This window comes from Pseudorca crassidens, chromosome 13, assembly GCF_039906515.1.
Source record: "Pseudorca crassidens isolate mPseCra1 chromosome 13, mPseCra1.hap1, whole genome shotgun sequence".
Taxonomy (NCBI): domain Eukaryota; kingdom Metazoa; phylum Chordata; class Mammalia; order Artiodactyla; family Delphinidae; genus Pseudorca; species Pseudorca crassidens.
In genome coordinates this window covers 13,685,263-13,707,865 of record NC_090308.1, presented here as the reverse complement: position 1 = coordinate 13,707,865, position 22,603 = coordinate 13,685,263, and the positions used below count along the sequence as shown (strand labels likewise).

Genomic DNA, 22,603 nt, shown 5'->3' with positions numbered 1-22,603 from the left:
GGAAACAAATTACGCAAGGCAACTGCTACTCTGACAAAGATGAGGAATTTACATTAGTTGTACCTTCATCTGATGTAATTGTATCTCCTTGGCTGCCCGGTTAGACTGACGTCCACTTCTGAGACTCACTTTGTCCTCCATTGCTTTTAGCCACTCGTCTACTTGCTGAAACTTTTGTTCCATCAGTCTCAATTTGTTGACTACATTATTGAACTGAGTTCGGGTCTCGGACAGCCTCTGCTGGTAAGCCTGCCAGTCCTGCCGGAGAGACTCTAATGCCCGGTCCTCCGTCTGGGGGATGCCCGATGGTATCACTTCCTCTCTGGTGTGCAGCACTGAATGCAACAGGGCCTGTCCTTCTGTGCAGTGCACCTGGAGCTCCTGTAGGGGAAAGGTATGGCTGCCACACCTCACTTATATTTTACACCCGTGTAGGTGATCATGTCTCACCCAAGCCAACCGTGCCCTTCACGTTGGCTTCAAGAAAACTTCACGTTAGGAAAGAATGCTTTGATTCCGACTTACCCACAAAAAATATGTACCAAAAACTGCATACTGTCTCCCAAGTCAGGAGAAACATTCTGAAATATTTCCAATTAAATTAATCAGAGTGCACACATATACACACAAATACACACACCGAGAGAAATATTTTTCTCAGTCATCTTAGAAGCAATGTCTGAAATTTGGTTTTTCAGCCTACAGGCAAAAAACACTGTGACTAAAGGGTTATTGTTTAATATAATAACCTAGGCTTTTTTTGGCTCCTAATCTGTGTAAAGAGCCTAAGGTTTCTTGCTTTGACATTGAATGGGATCAGTGCTACATGTGTGGCTGAGAAAAGAACAATGGACCTTGTTTTTGCTCAGGAGGGATTCTTTGCCAAAGATGTTCTAGGGAATGCGATGGCAAAGAGAAGTTGGCCCTGGAGGGTACAGGGCACACAAACCTGAAAGGCTGAATTATCACACCTGCCCATCAGGTACTCTTAGGTACAAATACATTTCCCTCCACCAAAGCATAAGTCCCAGAAATTTACCCTACAAATTTAGTATGAACCAAGTCTTGAAGAGCATAAACTACTTTTTTTTATAGAAAGAAAAACTCATATCCTTAAAGATGTTGGCAAAACGGTATTATACACTTGTGTTACTTGATCTGATCATCTAAAGTTGAAAGGGACCAAGTCAAATCCTACCAAGAATGTTAAAAGTGCCAACATATTTAGTCAGAATACAATATTATTAAAAAATCTTTAATACCAACGAAATTGCTCATATCTGACCACTTTTACCCATAGAAATAGCAATCTTATATGGTTCAGACTATTGGATACATTTGTCCTCAGCTATGATATCACTCCAAAAATGTTGTAATGTGAATGTATTGTAAATGGAAAAGAACAATTTATATGGTAAAATATTAATCAAAATGATGACAAACAGAAATGTTATTCCAAAATTCCTAAAATTTTTTAAAGGTAATTTTGTACAGTCTCTTTCCTTAATTCAGGGTTTGGCAAACTTTTTCCATAAAGGGTTGGACAGCAAATATTTTAGGCTTTGTGGGCCACACAATCTGCTGCAAGTACTTAACTGCCTAACCTTGCCCTTGTGGTGCCAATGCAGCCATAGACGCTACATAGATGAACAGGTGTGGCTGTGTTCCAATAAAGCCTCATTTAAAATATGGGTTCTGGGCTACAGTTTACTGATCCTTGCCCTAATTAATCTCCTTTTTAAAAATTAATTAATTAACTTATTTATTTATTTTTGGCTAGGTTGGGTCTTCATTGCTGTGCGCGGGCTTTCTCTAGTGGCGGCGAGCAGTGGCTACTCTTCATTGCGGTGTGTGGGCTTCTCACTGCAGTGGCTTCTCTTGTTGCGGAGCACAGGCTCTACGCACGTGGGCTCAGTAGTTGTGGCTCGCGGGCTCTAGAGCACAGGCTCAGTAGTTGTGACGCATGGACTAAGTTGCTCTGTGGCATGTGGGATCTTCCCGGACCAGGGCTTGAACACGTGTCCCCTGCATTGGCAGGCGGATTCTTAACCACTGAGCCACCAAGGAAGCCCCTACTTTTCTTAATATATCACCCTTTCCCTATTTTATAGCAGTTTTCACTATTCTACAAATCAATGCATTAGATAAATTCTTATATATATACCACATTTCAAGTATTTATTCTGAGGGGAAAATACAGTTAAATATTTAAAAAATCTATATGTTCTAAGACTCAAATTAAACCTTCAGTAAATGCAAAATAATCTGTGAACATGTTTCACACTGCTGGCAGACCCCCCAGATGACTAAGTGAGCTGTAGGACATCGGGACCCTGAAGTAGTTCTGCTGTGCAGTTGGAATGTCACGTCTCCACCACCAATTTCTGCCTTAGCGTCTCCCCTCCCTTTTTAACATCTGTGGTGACTCAAAATAAGACAGTGTCCATAAGAATTAATACACAGTGAACTGAGAGGTTGGAGTTAGGTTTGGGTTTGGGCTACATTAATACTGACCAAAGTTAAACATTTTCTTCTGAACAGGAGAAACATCTGCTGGTGACAAGTGGCTTCTTGGCCCAGTTCCTACACAGAACTTGGAGAGCTTGGCATTTGCTGGCCAAGAATGTCTGGAGTGAAGGGCTGGGAGGGGTTATAGCCAGAAAACCAAGTCCATTCCATTAAGATAAATTACAACAGCTAAACGTAGCAGACCAGGGTGTGCTACTATTAAGAATAAAATGGATGAGACCCTTAAATAAGCTAATGAAACTATGACTCTTCAACTGCTGCTGTATATTTATTTCATGAATGGACTATTATTTAAATAAGATTTTTCTCCCATCTCATTTAATCCCTCCTCAGAACAACTCTGTGGAGAAAACTGAGTCAGAGACGTTTACCTCTGCCAAAGTCACCCAGGGTCAGTTCTCACCGTAAGTCAGAGTCCAAACTCCCTAATCCCAACCGTGCACTCCCGCCATTACACAACACTCCCGCCATTACACAACACTGCCTGAGACCCACTGAAATAGCCAGAAATGTTATATGCCAGCGATGACCATCTCAGTCCCGCTTTTCCACCTTGTGTGAGCTGTAGGTACATCTTGCCCAATCCTGAACCAATTCCAATAAGAGCTGACAGTGTTCAGTAAGTTCTAACACAGAGCTGGTGGGACACAGAGTTGTCTTACTGGCCTTTCTCTGTTCTCTACTCTGTGTGCCTGGTTTCCCCTTCTTGGGAACCCCCTGACCCCTATCTGTCTCTCCAGGTAAGATTAAGGGGCTCTCTTTTTTTTTTTTTTTTTTTTTTTGCGTTACGTGGGCCTTTCACTGTTGTGGCCTCTCCCGTTGCGGAGCACAGGCTCCGGACGCACAGGATCAGCGGCCATGGCTCACGGGCCCAGCCGTTCCACGGCATGTGGGATCTTCCCGGAATGGGGCACGAACCCGCATCCCCTGCATCGGCAGGCGGACTCTCAACCACTGCACCACCAGGGAAGCCCCAGGGGCTCTCTTTGATGCTCCCATAAGATCCCTAATAATAGAGTAGTTCTAGTATTGTCCTTATCACATTGTTAGATAGATCATTACGACCTATCAACAGGTCCACATTTCTTTAGAATGCAAGTTCCTTGCAGGCAAGAATAATATTTTAATCATCTTTACCTGCAGTAGCTAGCCAAGTACAGTGTCTGCACCGCATTAAGTGTTCAGTAAATGTTGAATGAGTCAATGAATAAGTGGGTTAGGACCACTTTCCCCATGAAGTTTGCCATCTCGCCCTGAATCTCAGACTGCTTAGCTGAGCACCAGTGCTTTTTCTAGCTCCTCAAATTCCTTCTTCTGGGTCTCTGTCCCCGGGCCTGTATCCTCAGCAATGTGGGAGATTTGGGTTAAAACCAGATGGCCTAAGATGGTGTCACCAATTTGACTTTGAGAAGTGTCACGTGCTACTGACTCCTGCAGCTGTGTTCCACATCTGATTCAACCCATTAGGGAGGACCAGGCAGGTGGACCAGCCAACACCATACATGAGGCCACGAGCCATTCCTGTCAGAGGCCACCTTAGCAACTCAACCAAGTCCTCAAGTTCCAGCCCTGCTCAGTCTCAACTGACTAGCAAATGATCTCAACTAGCATACACTACTGAGGTCCCCAAACGCTACAGACCAGACCTCACTAGGGTTTCACTTAATATATATCAGCTATTTATAGGATTTCAGGTCACAGTAACTCCCCACTGCTTAAAATAATGATTCCTGGGGCTTCCCTGGTGGCGCAGTGGTTGAGAGTCCGCCTGCCGATGCAGGGGACACGGGTTCGTGCCCCGGTCGGGGAAGATCCCACATGCCGCGGAGCGGCTGGGCCCGTGAGCCATGGCCGCTGAGCCTGCGCGTCAGGAGCCTGTGCTCCGCAACGGGAGAGGCCACAATGGTGAGAGGCCCGCGTACCACAAAAAAAAAAAAAAAATTAATAATAATAATAATGATTCCATATTCAGAATGAAAATTCCTTTGTTTTATGATGAAGTAGACTTTACCTGAAGATCCCGCAACGTTGTCTCTTGAGTGTGGGCATCACCTTCAAGAACTGAATATCGGTCAAGCTTTTCTTGCTCTTGTTGCAGCCAAGCTTCAAACACCTTCAAGTCTCTCTGATACTCTTGGTGCAGGCGAACTAGTTTTTCAGACTTGGTTACTGCTTCCTATTAATAGCATGTAAGACGATTAAGATGGAGATACATTTCTACATGCAGTTTCAACGAACTGTAAGAACTCACTTTTGGAATTTTAGAAAAGCATGATTATTAAGTCATTAAAATATGAATGTTTCCTAGAAAAGTAAAACATTAAGATTTAGGCAAAAAATATAAAAAAACGTAATATTAGGAGTAAAAGGGGTCTTAAAGATCACTTTCTTGAATTAACTTCCTGATCTCTGAATTCCTTATGAAATGTAACATGGATATTCCAAAAACTGAATTAACTTTATTTGTCATAAAAATACATTTTTTCTAATGAAGAGAACTGAAATTCTTATATTGTGACTTCAGTGAGGATTTGGACTCACTGTGGATTTAATTTTTCATGTACTTTGTCTAATAAAGTAAGGTGTGCTGAAAGTTCACAAAGAAATAAATAAAGCACAGTATTATAAATATTATTGGCGATTATTTCCGGCTTTAGAAAATTGTCATCAGCAGACATATTAAAGAATTTATGAGTCTTCCTTATGAAGCTGCCCCCAATTTTTCTACAATAGGTACATCTCTAGGACTTTTTAATTGAGAATTATTTTCCTTCAGTAACTTTCATATGCTAACAACAGTTGAGGGTTTTGCCAGTGGGGTATTCAAAGTATTAAAATTCATTTTGCATTTTTTTGTTCTATATGTTTTCACAAGGCTGTCATTGCCCCAGATAAACGAGTCTTTAAATAAGCACAGCTCCAAACACTGCATTTTCAGTGGGTTTGTGTGGAACACGGTGAGCCATACCTTGGTCCGCTCTCTGATGTCTCTGTATCGTTCTTGCAGGTCCTGGAATTCTAACTGGGTGACGTAGTGCTCTGTCATGCCGGCTCCTTTGACTTCAATGGTCTCCAGCAAGCTGCTGTGGCTCAGCACTTCTTCATTTAATAACTAGAGAACATTAAAAAAAACCAAAGGAATTGGTGCATATATAATCATATCAATGGTACTATTAAAATTAGGATATTTTAACTGCATACTTGGCAAGTGATCTCAGGTTATCTATCTGTAGACAGATAGATAGATCACTCTATCCATCCATCTATATCTATATCATCTAGGGTCGGGGGGTGTATTTGATATCTGGCCCAGAACTGTCTCTGAGATTCTGACTCCAGTTGACTTGGAAACCTCAAACTTAATTTGTCCAAAAAATGGGCACTTGACCTCTACTCCATTCCCATCCTTCCCCAGCCACCAATAAACCTCCTTCCCCTTCAGTCTTTTTTCAAATAGTAAATGCTACCATTCCCACCCAGCTGGTCAATTCAGACCACTGGAGTCACCCTTTCTCCCTCCATCCATGATGAAATCCTGTTAGTTCTATCTCTTCACTGTATCCTGACATGTGTTCTCCTGTCTCCTGCAAACCCCCAGCCCCCGCTGCTATCACCTTTTACTTGGACTTTTGCAATATCCTGCTAGGCAGATTCCCTGCCCCAAGTTCCTGCCCAGTCCCTTTGTCCACACTCCACACAGCAGCTTGAGCGATAAAAGATTTTAAGATTCTAAAGGGAATCGTGTCACTCCCCAGCTTAAAACATTGATTATCTTCCCAAAGCCGTCAGGATCAAGTAGAAAATCCACAGGCTAGCATCCTCATGGCAATGCAGGATCTGGTCCCTGGCCCCTCTGCCTGGCAACAGCCATCCATTGATTCTCGGCTCCAGCAACACCCAGCCTTTCTTCTAGCTCCCTTTTATCTGAGCCAGGTTCTCTCCCTCCTCAGGGACGTGCTGATTATTCCATCTGAAATGCTCTTTTCCCACCTCCTCCCCAGACTGACTTCTCTGCACTAACTTCCTTAGGGCATCATTTCCGTCTACTATTTCAGAGACGCCTTTCCAGTCTCTCCTCCCCCTCCCCCGACTCCAAGCAGTCCATAATTGCCCTGTCCCAATGACTCTCTCTCATAACATGCAGCTTTTTCTTCAGGGCACTTATCACCAGTTCTAATTATTTGTTTATTCATGCATTCTCGGATGCGTATAGGTGTCCCTCCAGAATACAAGCTTTGTCGGTTTTATTTACCTGGAATCGAGCACAATGCCTGCATTTATTGAATAGATGAATCATTAATATAGCAATAGATCATTATAACAATATAATGGGTAGATAATGATGAGTAGATTAATTTTCAGATGCAAACAGTCATGCAAACCCAGAAATGTTAAGTGATTTGGCGTAGGTCACGTAAGGCCATTTAGTCATTCAAATAACTTTTACTCAGCATTTGCTCTGTGTCAGACGGAGAGCCAAATGCATAGGATAAAAAGAAAATTAAGCATCTTTATCCACTGAGGGAGAGAGGTATGTAAGCATATATTCTATAAAACTGATAAAGAGATATGAACAACAGAGAACAGAAGAACTAATTAAGCCTCGGGTGGTGGTGGTATCATAGAAAAGATAGCTTCTGAACTAATTCAGAAAGGTAAGTAGAAGGTTGCCAGGTGCCAGGGCACAGCTAAAGTATTCTGTGAAAAAGGGAAGAGATTCTGCAAAGGCATGGAATCGTTGAATTCCATTTAATGTGGTACATTCAGGAAATAGTGAGAAATACAGTAAGACCGGCACAAGGGTGGAAGGAGGGTGGGAGAGCAAGCAAAATGAGGCTGGCAAAGAGATTATTAAAATTCTTACAAACTAGAGGAGGGAGATTGGTACGATACTGTACAGTGGAAAGCAACGGAACTCTCAGGCAGGAAGGAGAGACATTCACCTTTATATGAAGATAACGGGAGATGCAGACAAGAGACGAGGTGAGCTGTTGCAGTTTAGGAAAAGGATGGATTAGAGTCAGGAGACATTGCTGAACTGGAATCAGCAAGACCTATTGCCTAATTCAAAGCGGGGGTAAGAAAGAAGGAGGTGGGGAAACGAGGTTCCCAGTTTCGGGTATTCAGTGTGGGGTGACACAAAAGGACTGACACCGAGAATACAGGAGTGTGAAGGATTTGGGGTAGAAGATAATAAGTACTGTTTAGGACACAGTAAGTTTTAGGTAGAACAGGCCATCCATATGGCCTGGAATATGCCCTGGATGAATAAATCAAAGATTTCCAAAATGTCATGTGTGAATACTAATACCAACAAAAACAAGGTTTAAGAACATACCTCCAGTACCTACCTATCTATCTATCTATCTACCATCAAGCTATCCATCTATCTATTAATCTTTACATGTAGTACTGTACTAATCTAAGCATTATGAAAAACATACAAAAGTACAAATAGAAAAGGATGTGATAGAAAAGAAAGTACTTTTACTTCCGAATGATGAGCCGGCTGAAGATATGAAAAGCTATTACAAGTTGCCAAATTTTAAATATATCATAAAACATGCGTCTATGAGGTTTTCCTGGAAGAGGACATTTTCACTCACTAACAAAACAGCCACAAACAAAAGTTTGGGTTGAGAAGCCATTAGAAATTATAGTAAAGCCCTCAAATAGAGTTTGCCTATGTGGACAGCCCTAGGATTCAGGTGAGCACATTTCTGTACAACTATGGCAATTCTGAAGCACCTGTCAGAAAACAAATGGAATCCGAAATCCAGGTCCCACCTTGACTTTGCCGAGAGCGGCTGTTTTCTCCCGCACTTCTGCATACTGCCTTTCGGATTCGTTTAGGCTGGCCTCCACACTGTCCATCCAGCTGGAAAACTGTCGAACATCGTCCTGATAACTTGTCCACTTAGAAAGAGCTCCTTCAAGTTGACTGAAAGGTAATTGAAAGGACAGTAATCTACACTGAAGCCATGTACATTCAATCTGTCTGACCTCTATCACTGTGTTGGTTCTGTCTACTCCCCCAGCAGGAAGCCCATAGATAAGGACGGGGGCAGGCTTGAGAGGGGCTGAATGGCTGTGGCTTATCAAATCCGAGCCTGGGTCCCTGGCAAGCACAGCCTTGAGAAGCAAGGGTCAGTGAAGTCCAGGCCAACGGGTGGAGAAGAGGGACTGGATATAAAACCTGGAGTCAGGTTTTATATATATATATAGTCCGGTAACCAGGTCACACAAGACACTGGGAGAGGCCTGAAGACAAAACCAGGAGAGATGCCCTGAGCGAGGCTTTTCAGAGCCAAGACTCAGGGCAGAAAGAGAAGCAATATTTAACTCCGTGAAGTTGAGTAGGACATCCAGAGGAGAGAAAAAAAAAGTCATAAAAGAAGGACGGAAGAACCGAACAAGAACAAGCATAGTCACTATCTTGCATGAGATTTAAAAATCAGAAAATCACAAATGATATAGGCTAACATTTCCTGAATTGGTCTAATTATTAAAACCTGATGATTTCTCTTCCTGATCAATTAAGCACTTCCTTCTCTCAATACAGATGTTACATGTTTAACTCCGTTCATCATTTGTGTCTAACTTTACTAACAGGCTTGAACTCTTCTGTAGCAGACACTCTGCGCTCCACCCACCCCCCGACCAGACCCCCGCACTACACTGCCAACCGGTCCTCCAAAGGCCAACTCCTTGCCCTCTTGGCCTGAGGCCATCCTTTGGTCCCTGGTGCCCTCTCAGCTTGAGGGCACTGTAGGCAAGAAATGCCAGGGATTGTCGTCCCCTGGAGGCAATCCTCGACTGCCTGCCTGATTCATGGCAGTTTGTTTACAAACATTCCAGCTCCCCTGCTCTCCATGGGTAATTCCCAGACACGCTCTATCTACACTGGCTCCCAGCAACGCCTGCTGGGAGTAAGCTCCAGCTGCCCATGTTACTGGCTGCCCTCCCTCTCTCACGTGTTGTTCTCACCACCTACTGGTGTTTTCTGGGGCTACTTCCCAAGTAAACTGATTGGTTTTAACTAATATATCTTCACATGATTAGACATGTATTTATCTTTGACTTTTTAAGCAGTGAACATCAACACTAAGAAACATGTAGTTATATGAAAACACAGACATAGGACTGCAGCTCAACCTAAATGAAAGATCGCACCTGCCAGTTTCTTTTGTTCCAAGAAGAAAAGAGAAAAGGAAGGAAGGAGGAAGGGAAGCAGGAAGGAAGAAAGGGAGGCAAAAATAACGGAGCAGGGCAATAGAGAGAGAGAAAGAGATTGGGGCCCGGGGGCAGAGAGAGAGAAAGGGAGAACCCCGGGACAGTCTGTTACTGAGCTATCCTGTAGATCTTTTTTTTTTTTTTTTTATCCTCTTTAGTGGGGTATAATTGCTTTACAATGGTGTGTTAGTTTCTGCTTTATAACAAAGTGAATCAGTTATACATATACATATGTTCCCATATCTCTTCCCTCTTGCATCTCCCTCCCTCCCACCCTCCCTATCCCACCCCTCCAGGCGGTCACAAAGCCCCGAGCTGATCTCCCTGTGCTATGCGGCTGCTTCCCTGTAGATGTTTTAGCAATGACTTCCCAGCAGCCTTTCAGCTTCACTAACCTTTTACAACGAATCACTGCAGACAAAAGGGACGCCCACATATCCTTCACACACTGCACCTGCTGCTGAACGGCAGGAATGCCTTCCGGAGACGTATTCTGAAGGACAGACTCCCCTCTGGTCACTATCATTTTCATCTGGATCTCTTTTTCCTGTTTCACTGATAATAGAGCCTGTAAAAGCAGGTACAGAAGTCCTTTGTCATTTGCTTATTTAACATTTCTAGCTTTAAATATTTCAGAGTCCCTGTGGATAGCAGATGATCTGCAGTTGGGTTGAGCCCCGGTGCTCTCAGGCTTACCAGGCGGAGGACGGGAGAGTCACTTGCTGGTGGTGCCAGTAACCAGGCACCAGCCTGAGTGGCCTTGGCCTTTCAGGTCATTATTATTCTCTGAATAATCCCTAATTTCCACTGAAGTTTCATTTTACTGTTTGTTAATAAGAGAAAAATAGATGACTATAGGATTCCTGAATTCTCAAAGGTCACTGGATGAAGAGCTCTATAAAGGTTAAGGTCTCTCACACAACAAACTGAAAGAAATAGCTTAATTCATATTATATATTAATTTATATATTTCAAGTTCTTCACAAGCACTCTTCTTTTTCTATATAAGAAGGATCTTTGAATTCAAAGTTATAAAACTGGTGTTTATCACCTGAAAGGTAAAGTTTCATCTCTCTCTCTCATCTGGACCTTGCAACCTCTCCAGATTCAGTTTCGGCCAGTCACGGCCATCGGCTTCTGCTGCAGCAGGAAAGAACTGCTAGTAACGACTCACATACCACGCTGTCGGCTTTCTTCAGCTTTTGCTCTTTTGGTCCCACTCTGAAATCTCCGCTGAGGTATCAGGCTTTCTGAGAAACCTGCCTCAACTCTCAACCCGATGCCCCTTGCCCAGCTCCGCTCCTCTGTGTGTCCATAGCGCCGTAATTATTATTACCGTCTTCTGTGTTTCAGCCTCCAGCCTCAGACAATGAAATCCTTGAGGGCAATGACCGTATTTTATTCATTTTTGAATCTTTGGTATCAAGGCACAATGCCAGTCTCCCAGAAGACACCCAGTGTATAAATGACAGGTGAATGAATGCAGAATGATGGCTTTATCACAAACGTAAACTAACACAGAACTAATAACTTGTGATGGGAGAAGAACGGACTAACTGATACAGGCAGGCAAGCGAGTTGAACAAGATGGGAAAGGTTTTGCCCGATAAAATGTTTCAACCAAGGATTTCTCAGAATAAATGTGCCTGTGATGTAATTTGAAACTAGCCTCTTAACTGGCTATATCAAGCAAGTAACCATTTTGGGGTTGTTATTTTTTATTAAAAATGTTTTTTTAAAAAGTTTTATTTTTTTTTGGCCACGCCATGCGGCTTGCAGGACCTTATTCCCCCAGCCAGGGATTGAACCCACGCCCTCAGCAGTGAAAGCACAGAGTCCTAACCACTGGACTTCCAGGAAATGTCCTTATTTTATTTTAATTTTTGTAAAGTATTTATGACTGAGTATATCTGAGCTCAATCGATTCAGGAGTGCTTAGGCAAAGCCTCCCTATGCAAACAGGATCATATCCACGGAGCATTCTTGGATTTCTCATGGACACAGTATGTATGACATTATCATATCAGACAGAGACTCGAGAACTTTTGAGAAAAACAAATTCTGTAAATGAGAGACATTTCTGGTAAAAGGCACACCTCAAGCTTGAGCATCCTGCTGTCCAGCACGCTCTTGTCAGAGGTTGGGTGGCAGTAAGAGTCCAGCATGTGGACCGCATCTGTCATCCAGTCCTGCAGGTCTTTAATCCCGAGGGAGAACTGATTGTGTTCTGCAACAATTCTGTCCAGTCTTGACACTTTCTCCTGGAAATGACAGAAATCGTTTTCCAGCGGTCCCTTCCACAGAGACTCCACACCCTGAAGCTACTCAGATTGTAAAGCTAACCCTTTGTTCCAAATAACTGCCATCAGCCATAGGTCCATAGGCTCACAGACACGACGCAAGGCTGTATGAATCTATGAGATGTGAAATAGCTTTCTAAGAAGAGTAGAAATATGAGAATAATTGGGTCAAGAAGCAGAAAGATTACAATGACAATTTAGTGTCCCTCAGCTTACTCGCTACTCTTCTTTACGACAATTGGGATATTTTTCAGAAATTTCATTAATGTCTTCCTCACACCTTGTCTGGGAAGCCCACTGAAGTAGTTTCTGCTCTCACATGATCACATTTGGCTCAACTGACACCACATACCCACGTGACCTACACTGTAGCCAGTTCTAAAAACACAACTGTCTGAGATTCTGTAATATCCCTAAATTGGGACCGTAAATGTGGTTTTAGCTATTAAAGCTTATATCCAACAGTGAAGATTTTATGAATATAACTGTCAGCTCTTAAAGCATTTGAGTATCTATTGATTTTTTGGTATCTAAATAAATACAAAGGAATAGAAAGATGGCCTTAATTTATTCTAATTTCAGATATGTGCCAGATTTTCTAAAGACAAGAAAAGTAAAAAACGTTGGTGTAAACACAGACTCTTTTACTCCAGCACCTATACTATTTGGCTGTCTCAAGGATGTTTTATTGGGGATAAAAACAGCAGGCCAGGAGTGAGCCCACACTAAAACAGGCAAAGCCAAGTTACAGCAGGTTCCCTACATTCTCAGATCTGAAATACAAAAGGGAAATATAGGGAACAAATGTTACAAGGCCATAAAGCTCAGGGCAGGCCGCCCTACAAAGTTCACGATGGGTCTGCTGAATGCTCTAAGTGAGGTCACTGTGGGATTCCATTTACTTTTTTTCTAAGCTGTTAGAAAAGCGCTTTAATCAGTTATAGGAATCATTGTCAATTCTGAGCTCTGCTCTAGAATCTGAGCTGAAACTCTCAATCAATACATCTTTGACTACTATGCAATGAATATAAAGAATTGAGACAAATGGAAAACACGATCCCCCACTCACTCTATGTAGCCCACGAAGTAAATTTAAACTGCTCTGAATTCCTGTTTTCCTAAAGTAATTTAATCTGCGTTATCTTTAGACACAATACTCTGAATTCTGCCTTATGTTTATGCTTTGAGTCTTCCAGATAAAAGCTCTGGGGAACATACCTCTTCAGGATTAAAGGGAATATTTTGTGCAATCATAGAGATGGGAAGTCTCTTCGATGTTTGAAACCTCCTTTGCTCTTTTCAGACAAGCATGTTGAGATGATGCAGCACAAATGTCTGGCTGGGCTTGCAAGGCTAGGGAGAGCACTTACACGCCTCGGCCCTGCCCCGGCGCCCCACGCTCACACACAGCACGCGGCAGGCGTTACCTTTGTGAAATTGCTTAGAGCTAGATACTGAGAAGACAGCTGTGACGCTCGGTGCGTAAAGCTCCTGCTGGCCGCGTGGCCCTCCCACAGCTGCTGAGCTTTCTCTTTCAGCCTGTGGAGCTGAGGCTCGTAGCAGTTTATTTCCTCAAGGACAGACTGAAAAGCACAAGCAAGTCGCTATTAAGAGGCTGGGGAAGAGCACATCGCAGACAAAGCTTTGGCCCCGAGACCGAGGAAACAAACACGGGCGAGCGATAGGTGTGCCCCGAAGGCGCGGTATTATTTCCAAGCTACGCACAGCGTGGACTACAGGACGGGACAAATCACACCTCCAAGGATAGCTGGAAGACAGGACATCTGAAACTGGGGACGGGCGCACTCTAGCTCAGGACGGCAAAATCTAACTCCAGGGCGCTCGCGTGCCTCTGATCTGAATGCATGGTAGCTGGGGGCGGGGGGCTGAGGGGCTGATCACCTGCAGCTTCTGCTGTTCCCGCCTCTTGGCCGGCAGATCGTACAGGCGATTGCTGCTTTCATGCACCATCTTCTCGGTTTTACTCAGCCAGTCCTGTACGGGCTCAGCACTGACTTCAAAGTCCTTCATCTGGATCTTCAGATTCTATGAGGTTTTGGATAGTGTTAGGGACCAAAAAAAAAAAACAAATGTTAATAGCAAGTCCAGAGTCTTCACTTGGCATTCAAAGCCCACCCCAACCTGACCTCCCCACCCATCTCCCCTTCTTTTCCTGTCCCCAATGTCTGGAACTTTCTATCCTTCACCTTGGTACCAGGCTAATTTGTGAACAACCCTTTAGAGGTTTTTAAGTTCTACTTTTTAATAAATGAGTGTTTCCCTCATTATCCAGCCCACCTCAGAGTTCATACACGCCCCCTTCTCAGCCTCCGTCACATTTGTTGTTTACACCAGTCACTGCATCCTTTATCATGGACTGGGCTGGAATGTGAGTTTTCATCTCATGCCAGCGAGCCTGCCTGCAAGTAGATTACGAACTCCAAGAGGGGAGGGCTGTGTCTGACACTTCCTGGGACACATCATGGTGGTCACCTTGCAGGAATATAAATAAGTCCTCACAAACATTTTGTTGATTTTGATTAATGGTGAAACAAGAAATAGCATATGGTTGATATGCTTATTATGTTTTTAATAAACAATTTGCTTATTCTGATTTATAAAGATACAAGAAACAAGAAATAGTATTGTGTGTCCACTACATAAGAATGCTGTCACCACTTTCACTGATAATTTGTAGCCGTCATATGTATTTGATAAAGTTTTATATGGTACCATTTCACCTTAGCCAAGGTGTTTATATCTACACTCTATTATTTATAAAAACGCTAGATTGAAGTGAATTTGAAATTTGTTACCATGTGAACCCGCTAAAGGATTTTAAATTTAAATTTAAATCAGAGCTTTGCGTAGAATTGTCAAAGAGCAAATCCACAAAGGTTAGCTTAAAAATCTATGTGGCAAGAACTGCAGGAGCCTGGGAGAATGGCTCAAGGTTCCATACGTATCCGATCCGGTGCCTACAATGTGGGGACAGTCATGCTGCCACAGTCCCCTCTTAGGGAGATGGTAGCTGGGAATGCTTTGGAAAATTAAAAGTGCTTCACAAATGTAAGATACCAGGATAACTCCTGGAGTATTCTACTAAAATTTAAGCTTCATGAGGGCGGGAGTTCTATTCTGTTTTATTCTTTGCTGTATCTCCAGAGCTTGAAATAGTCCTTGGCAAATGGAAGACGTGCAACAAATATTTGTTGAATAATTAAATAAATTTATAAATTCAAGGTGTTTCCATTTTCCTGCCACTGGAGTCTCATGGGGCCACTAAAGGAAAAACTGGGGACCATGATCAGGAATTAGCGTTACAAAGACACGGGACTGAGCAGTAGGGGCTCAGAGATCTCATGTAAAGAGTTTGGGTTCCTCATCCAAGGAGTGAAGTCAGAGGGCCTGAGCAAAGGGCCTGGGGCACAGGAATAAAGACAGCTTGATACTAAGTCAAACAATTCCTAATGTTCCTCATATGCTTCCTATCCTTGGGGTGCATAGGCCTCCCACCAAATGTTCCCTCTGCATAATCATTCCTTCACAATGGCTTCAGTGACCACCTACAAAGCCTTAAAGCCTTCCATTTACAGAACTGTATTCATACAACACTTCAGGTCAGAGTGCCTGGGTCTACACCTTGGCTTCAACACTTACTAGCTGTGAGAACTTGGTAGATTATTTAAGCACCTTTTGCCTTAATTTCCTCAACCATAAAATAGAAATAAGAAGAGTCTCTACCTCAGAGAATGGTTATGAGGATTAAACACATTAATGTATGTTAAGTGTCTTCAACAGTGACTGGTAAATATTCACTCACTGTTTTGACAGCTCTACCCTCTCTCTTGAACTCTGAACTCACCTTCACTGCTACTTTCCTGGCCATTACCTGCTGAGTATATTGCAGGCCCATAAAATTTAACATATATTACATTGAATTAACTTTTCTATCCCTTCCCAAACTACTTTCTCTGTCATATTCATGTCTCAGTTCATGGCATCACCATTCATGCCATCTTCTGAACTAGAAACCAAAGACTTAAACTTAACTTCTCCTTCCCTGGGCCCCTCATTGAATTCTTTACCAAATCCTGTTATGTTTTCTTTTAGAGATAAAGCTCCATCCCTTATCATTTCTTGAATTCAGGCTCTTGTTTCTCTCTCATCTGGACCATTATGAAAAGCTTTCCCTGGTTTTCTGGCTACTTATTATTTGCCATTTTGGTCTACACTGGAGCCAGAGTGTTGACATGTTTATCTCCAGCTTAAAGATCAGTAGGTTCCTCACTCAGCCTTTCTCAACCCTAGCATTAAGCCCTAGTATCCTAAAGTATCCATTGTATGTAATGAATTAATCTCTCTTCTATGTACCTAGAATGGTATGGGTTACGTTCCAACCTTGTGAAAACTGAGAAAATAAATCCTGTTCTGGGGTTCAGATAAGGAATTCTGGCCAAGAGTCAAGGTCAAATTGCTTAGTATGCAAGACATCCCACTATCTGGTCCTAATCGTCAACCCCGGTCTTATCTTTGTTGCTTTTCCCACAAAATCTTACGTGAATGTCAAACCCCTCAAAGTCCCCCATTCATAGTTGACACTCATGACACCCTGGCCCTGCACATTCAATTATGGCCTGCATTAATTATGGCCATAATTAAATTAAGGCTCTATTCTGCTAGGAAGTGTTGTTTTAAAAGGGAAAAGAATACTCTCCGTGCCTCACAATTTTACTCTAAGAGAAGAGTTGGCACACAAAACAGATGATCACAAGAAAAATATAATTGCACTGTGGCAGAAATTATGTTCTGATTATAATAAATTCAATTTACGTTGTCTCTGCATAAAATAAAATAACCATTGTTTCTTTGCATACTGAGCTCCAAAAACCTACTACCTGATATGTGCATTAGTTACACCATCTCAGCCATAGCATTGCCTTACGTGGATATTTCTGTTCAATTCTCTTAGGACAACTTCTTAAATTGAGGGATTTCAAATGAAAAATAAGTGATATTGCCTAAAAGTAAGATCAGTTGTTCCTGGTGGGATGGTGCATGGGCAAGCCTGTGATAACTGCCCCCACCATGCAAGAAGCTATCAAATTCCTCAGTGAGGTTCACACTGCAACACTGAGCTGTTTTTTAGAGTCATTCAGTTATCTATTAATATTCAGAGAGGGATGACCAAAATCATTAACAAGGGTATTTGGAGGTATGGAATACAATACGCTGTATTGTAACTACAATGGCAACAACTACAACAAACAGCACGGAACACGTCCACGTGGTTGGCTACAGTATACCTCTAGGGCAGATACTTTCTGGTGGAGATTTGAATGAAAGTTTTTCCAATCTTCCTTTGCAGTTGCAATTTTAGCCTGGATGCCACTAGCTTTCTCTTTGGTCAACAGAGTACTCAAAAGTTCTCCTTTAGAAAGCATCATGTTTAGCTTGTGCTGTCCATTTTCACTTTCCGACAAAAATTCCTATAAAGAAAAAGGTAAGAGATTAGGCATAATAAAATGCTTTATCCATTGAATTTACTACTTATTTCTCAACATAACCAAAGAAAAGAAATAAACAATTTTTAGTGTATATATTAAATGACTAAGGTTCTCTTACCCTATTTGTACAATGATACTTTATGTATTATTGTATTATGTATGTATCATATCTAATAATAATCTTATGTAACTGATGTGGTTATTGTGAAAATTACTGAGAAAATCTGCCTAGAATGCTCAATCACGATGCTTGTCACACACAGAGAGCTTTTATTATTTCCTAAATCCCTACTAATATATAAAAATAGCGTACATTTAGATCAATGGACTAGTTTCTTTTCACATACACATCAATTGTTTCAAGCAGGGATTTACCTGAAATCTGAGTTTCTTAAGCCAAACTTTAATATGCTTATAAAGATCTAGAGGCACATTTTTATTTTTTTTTTATTTTTTATTTTTTTGCGGTACGCGGGCCTCTCACTGTCGTGGCCTCTCCCGTTGTGGAGCACAGGCTCCGGACCCGCAGGCTCAGCGGCCATGGCTCACGGGCCCAGCCGCTCCGCGGCATGTGGGATCTTCCCAGACCGGGGCACGGACCCATGTCCCCTGCATCGGCAGGCGGACTCTCAACCACTGCGCCACCAGGGAAGCCCTAGAGGCACCTTTTTAAACCACTTAAGCACCATTATTGGATAGTTTTTTTTTTTGGCTGCAAGGCTTGTGGGATCTTAGCTCCCCGGCCAGGGATTGAACCCGTGCCCCCTCCAGTGGAAGTGCGGAGTCCTAACCACTGGACGCCCAGGGAATTCCGATCACCATTATTAGAATTAATTGACCACACTCTCACCTGTATTTTCTGAAGACTTGCTGAAACTTCACTAATATTTTGAGGTATATCAAAACATTTAGCTGTAGTGATCTTTGCATGAACCAACCACTGCTGGAAATCCTTGAAGGCTCTTCGAAACCTCTGCTGTAAAATCTGTTCTTTATTCTGACAGCCCTTGGATGCTTGCAAACAAAGACTAAAACCATGATTTGAAACATTTAATGGGAGGGAAAGAAATGATAAAGTAGATTAAAATAATGTTCAACAGAGTCAACAGTCCTGAGTATGTCCTCACACCATTTGGTAATGTATTTAAGATTAATTATATTATTACTGAACTCACAACTTAAAATAAACAAACCTCTGGCTTCTTATTTGTGTGAAAATATTTTGAATATCAGTAAGGTTCACGCTCACCAATTATATTCTTTAATCAAGCCAGAAACTTTTCTGCTGTATGTACTCAGGTCTCTGGAAAAACGACAAAGTTCATTCAGCTGAGACTTGAGATCCTCTGTCTGAGGCTCTGCTTTTTGTAGAGCAACCAGTATCTCCTATTAGGAAATAACAAGACAGAGGAACAAGCATTTAAACTGGGTAATTTCCACATCCTCATACTATACACGCATAAATCACATAATAAATTATTAGTGAGGGAAAACCCAACACAGTAGATTCAGTAAAGAAATGAGACCTATTTTCAGGACTCCCCAAGGCATATAACAGCGCTCGGTTAATCTGCATCCTGTTCAAGGCATGGATGGTCACTTGAGCATCCAATGTTACCGGGTAGTCAAATGATCAAGTGGTCAAGTAACTTAAAGTGGGACAAGAAAAAGAAAAGCAAAAACAGCCTAAATTGTTTAAAAAAAAAAAAAAATACCAGTCTGCCTAGGCCATTGGAAGATGTGTATGAATATTGTTGGTGTGAGGTGAAGGTGAAGAGAAATCATTTCAAAAAAAAGCAAGACTTATTTGGGATTAAAAAATACATAAGGCAACTGGTTTTATGTCGTTTGTATGGTTAACTTTCATATTAAGAATTTCTTACATTCCAGAGGTCTCATTTAACTAGTAATTTATTCATTTCCTAGTTTCATTCATACAGTCATCAAGTATTTGCTCAACGTCTGGCATGTGGAGCTCACAGTTTAACAAATGAGAGAGAGAGACGTGAATAATCACAGTATTGTGAGTACTGAATCCAAAATAAAGTGCTGGGATTTGACAAGTGCACCTTGAAATCGAGGCCACGGTCTGCTGAGCTACACAAGGAGCTCTGCAGCCAGAGCTTTTTCTTGTAGCCTGTCACAAGAAGCACATGAGACCACCAGCGCCAAACACTTAGCACAATTCCTGGCACACCAGGAGCCTAATTAGTAAAGACAGCAGGTTATTTAAGTGGGACTATGTGGATAATAGTAGCGCCAAGGTAAAAACAAAAAAATTAAGGAGGAGAGGCAAGAAGTTGAGTAACTACTCGGATAGCTGTTGCTGTCCTGTTGCTGAGATATTTATCAAGGCCTGGCCTAGATCTGCAGGAAAACCGTGCCTCTCAACAAAGTAGGTCTGTGCGGGATCCCTCATCCTAGAAAATGGCATCACTGTTCTCCCACTGATCTGAATCAGAAAACTAAGCATCACCTTGGCCTTGCCCGTTTCCCTTCTCATTCCATACAAGAGAAACGAGGGCTGGTCTATTCTATGTCTTAACTGTTTTAATCAGTTCAGTTATCTCTTTTCTTCTGCTTCTCAGCTCTCACAGACCCCATTTACTCTCTAGAATGGCACAGTGTTCTCTGAATGTGAATCCTGTTCTCTAGTTGTCTCTTCTGTGTTTTCTCAATTCCTCAGTAACTGTGGATCTTGATGCCGTGCTCCCACCTCACCCATCTGGTCAATATGTAATCACATCTCAAGGCTCAGCTCAAATCACAGCTCCTCTAAGGATTCTCCGCCCTCTGTCCCACCTCTTAGGGGCTTATTTTGAGGACGCACAGCAACTTGTCGGCACTCATCGCAATCCACAGTCCCCAGTGGTCTTGAGTTTGTTGGCCTTTCCACCTACACTGTGATTCTGAGAGGAGGGATGCTGTTCTTGGTTTTAAAATTCGTTACTTAGCTTAGTGGCTGGGCCATAGAGGAGTCTAAAATATTTTTATCTATAAAATTCACAAATAATAACTAGAAAGTTTCTCTCCAAACACTAAAATACTAACTACTAATTTACACCACATTGAACCATTTATTTAAAGAAGGACATTATAACAACGAAAGAAATTTACCATATACCAAAAAGTAAAAAGAACCGGAGATTCAAAGTGGTCATTTATAAATTAGATGATATGAAAAGTGCAAAGCTTTTGACCAAAGCTTTTGACTAAACATTTTTTCTAAACTTCATCATAGATTAAAGCTTTGTAGCAGAGTCTTTCATTTTATACATATCAGCTCATATACTTCTGTTTCAGTTAAGTCCTAGAATGCATTTTTTTCCTTAAGGTTATACAGGTTACTAAAATTGCTAAATTTCTAACACTAATAACCTAGTGGATATTAAAAAATATGAGTTTTGCAAACAGAGTGAACAAGATATTTTGCAACATGATTTAATATAGTTTACAGATGATGGTCCACTTTTGTTTTTTCAAGGATTTCTTGAGTCTCATCACTTAATTGCAGAAGAGAAAGTAAACACTTGTGAAGGTTTGTGACTATTATTATGATTTTCAACAATGACAACCCCTGCCTTACAGCAAAACAATGCCGAAGAACCCTGGCAAATCCATTATTTTGTAAAACTTTTCCTATGTATTCATATGTAATGGAAGTATTCTCTCTCTTTTTTTTTAATTAAAATGTTTTCCTAGCTTTATTGAAATATAATTGACATACAACGTTGTAGATACATTTAAGGTGTATAATGTGTTGACGTGATACACGTATATGTTGCAGAATGGTTGCCGCCACAGCATTAGCTCACACTTCCATCTCATCACATAATTACCATTTCTTTTTTTGTGGTAAGAACATCTATTATCTCCATTTTTATCTTTCATTTATTTTTTCTCCCCATTTTATTGAGATATAATTGACACACAGCACTGTATAAGTTTAAGATGTACAGCATAATGTTATCTCCAAAATAGCATTATTAGAAAGACAAGAAAATCTGAATATTGGGAGGCAATGTAGTACTGTCATCAAAAGTATGAACTTTGGAGCCAAATATGGAAGTAGGTTTAAGCAGAGGGCTGTCAGCTTTGAATTACTAGTACAATTAAAAGTCCATATTCACTTTTGCATTATCCTGTGCATTTCTTATAGGATTCACCTATTATTTTCACTAATAGCATCAATGAAAACTTGGTAGAATAGTAATGTAATCTAAACACAACCAAATCTTTCTTTTCTAAAAATTTCATTCATACTAGTGGAAGAGAAAGGAAGGGAAGCAAAAAAGAACTAAAAACATTATAAATGATTTTTGTGATATCGGAGTGAATAATACTGATCACATGGGACAATTACCAACTTCCTTGTCCCTGTTTTACAGAAGTGTTTTCTGTGCTTTATTCTAAGGCTTAAGCCTAAAGGATAGGAAAGGCATCAGGAAAAAACAAACAAAGAAACAAACAAAAACCCTAGAAACATTATAAATAAAATAGTATAAAGAGATGATTAAAAAGTTTTATTTTGTGGTGTGCTATATTTCAAATATTTGATTTAAAACAAGACAATGTTGGAAATACTACATGACTTACTACAATACTGGCTGAAGCTATTTTGAAAAGATCATAACATAAATAGAAACAGAGACGTTTATACTAAACTTCCTTTTAAGGACATCCACGATTCAGAGCACTATAAAACTGCAGATATCGAAAGGCTTTCCGTGATACTATTTAACAGTAAAAGAAAGAAGACTTCAAGCTTCTGCCCGTTCTTCACTCTTCCTTTTATGCTTCCCTTCCTCACATTCTGAAAGAGCAGCTATTAGTTTAAAAAAGAAAAAAGTCCACAAGGCAACTGGTGAGTGTGACCAGGAGCTCTGTTAACGGGTTAATTCAAGCACAGCTGTCAAACCCACACAGGAGAGCTAACCAGGGGGAAAACTATTAGCTGTGCTTTAGGAGAGTACCAAACGTTTCTTCCAAAGCTATAAATTCAATCATTTAATTGTTAGAGATGATTCCCTGGCA

The 22,603-nt window shown here is 41.3% G+C and overlaps 1 protein-coding gene across 2 annotated transcripts in view; it reads right to left on the bottom strand.

Moving 5' to 3' along the window:
* Nucleotides 1-22,603, bottom strand: part of SYNE1 (spectrin repeat containing nuclear envelope protein 1) — a 456,348-nt gene that overhangs the window by 215,701 nt on the left and 218,044 nt on the right. For both annotated transcript variants that reach the window (XM_067701747.1, XM_067701745.1), the window contains 11 exons: nt 18,819-18,955; nt 18,420-18,597; nt 17,369-17,551; nt 13,965-14,108; nt 13,490-13,645; nt 11,859-12,023; nt 10,158-10,330; nt 8,317-8,470; nt 5,498-5,641; nt 4,541-4,705; nt 64-381 (listed from right to left, as the gene is read on the bottom strand). In XM_067701747.1, the coding sequence (XP_067557848.1) occupies nt 64-381; nt 4,541-4,705; nt 5,498-5,641; nt 8,317-8,470; nt 10,158-10,330; nt 11,859-12,023; nt 13,490-13,645; nt 13,965-14,108; nt 17,369-17,551; nt 18,420-18,597; nt 18,819-18,955 (1,917 nt within the window). The remainder of the gene's footprint in view (nt 1-63; nt 382-4,540; nt 4,706-5,497; nt 5,642-8,316; nt 8,471-10,157; nt 10,331-11,858; nt 12,024-13,489; nt 13,646-13,964; nt 14,109-17,368; nt 17,552-18,419; nt 18,598-18,818; nt 18,956-22,603) is intronic.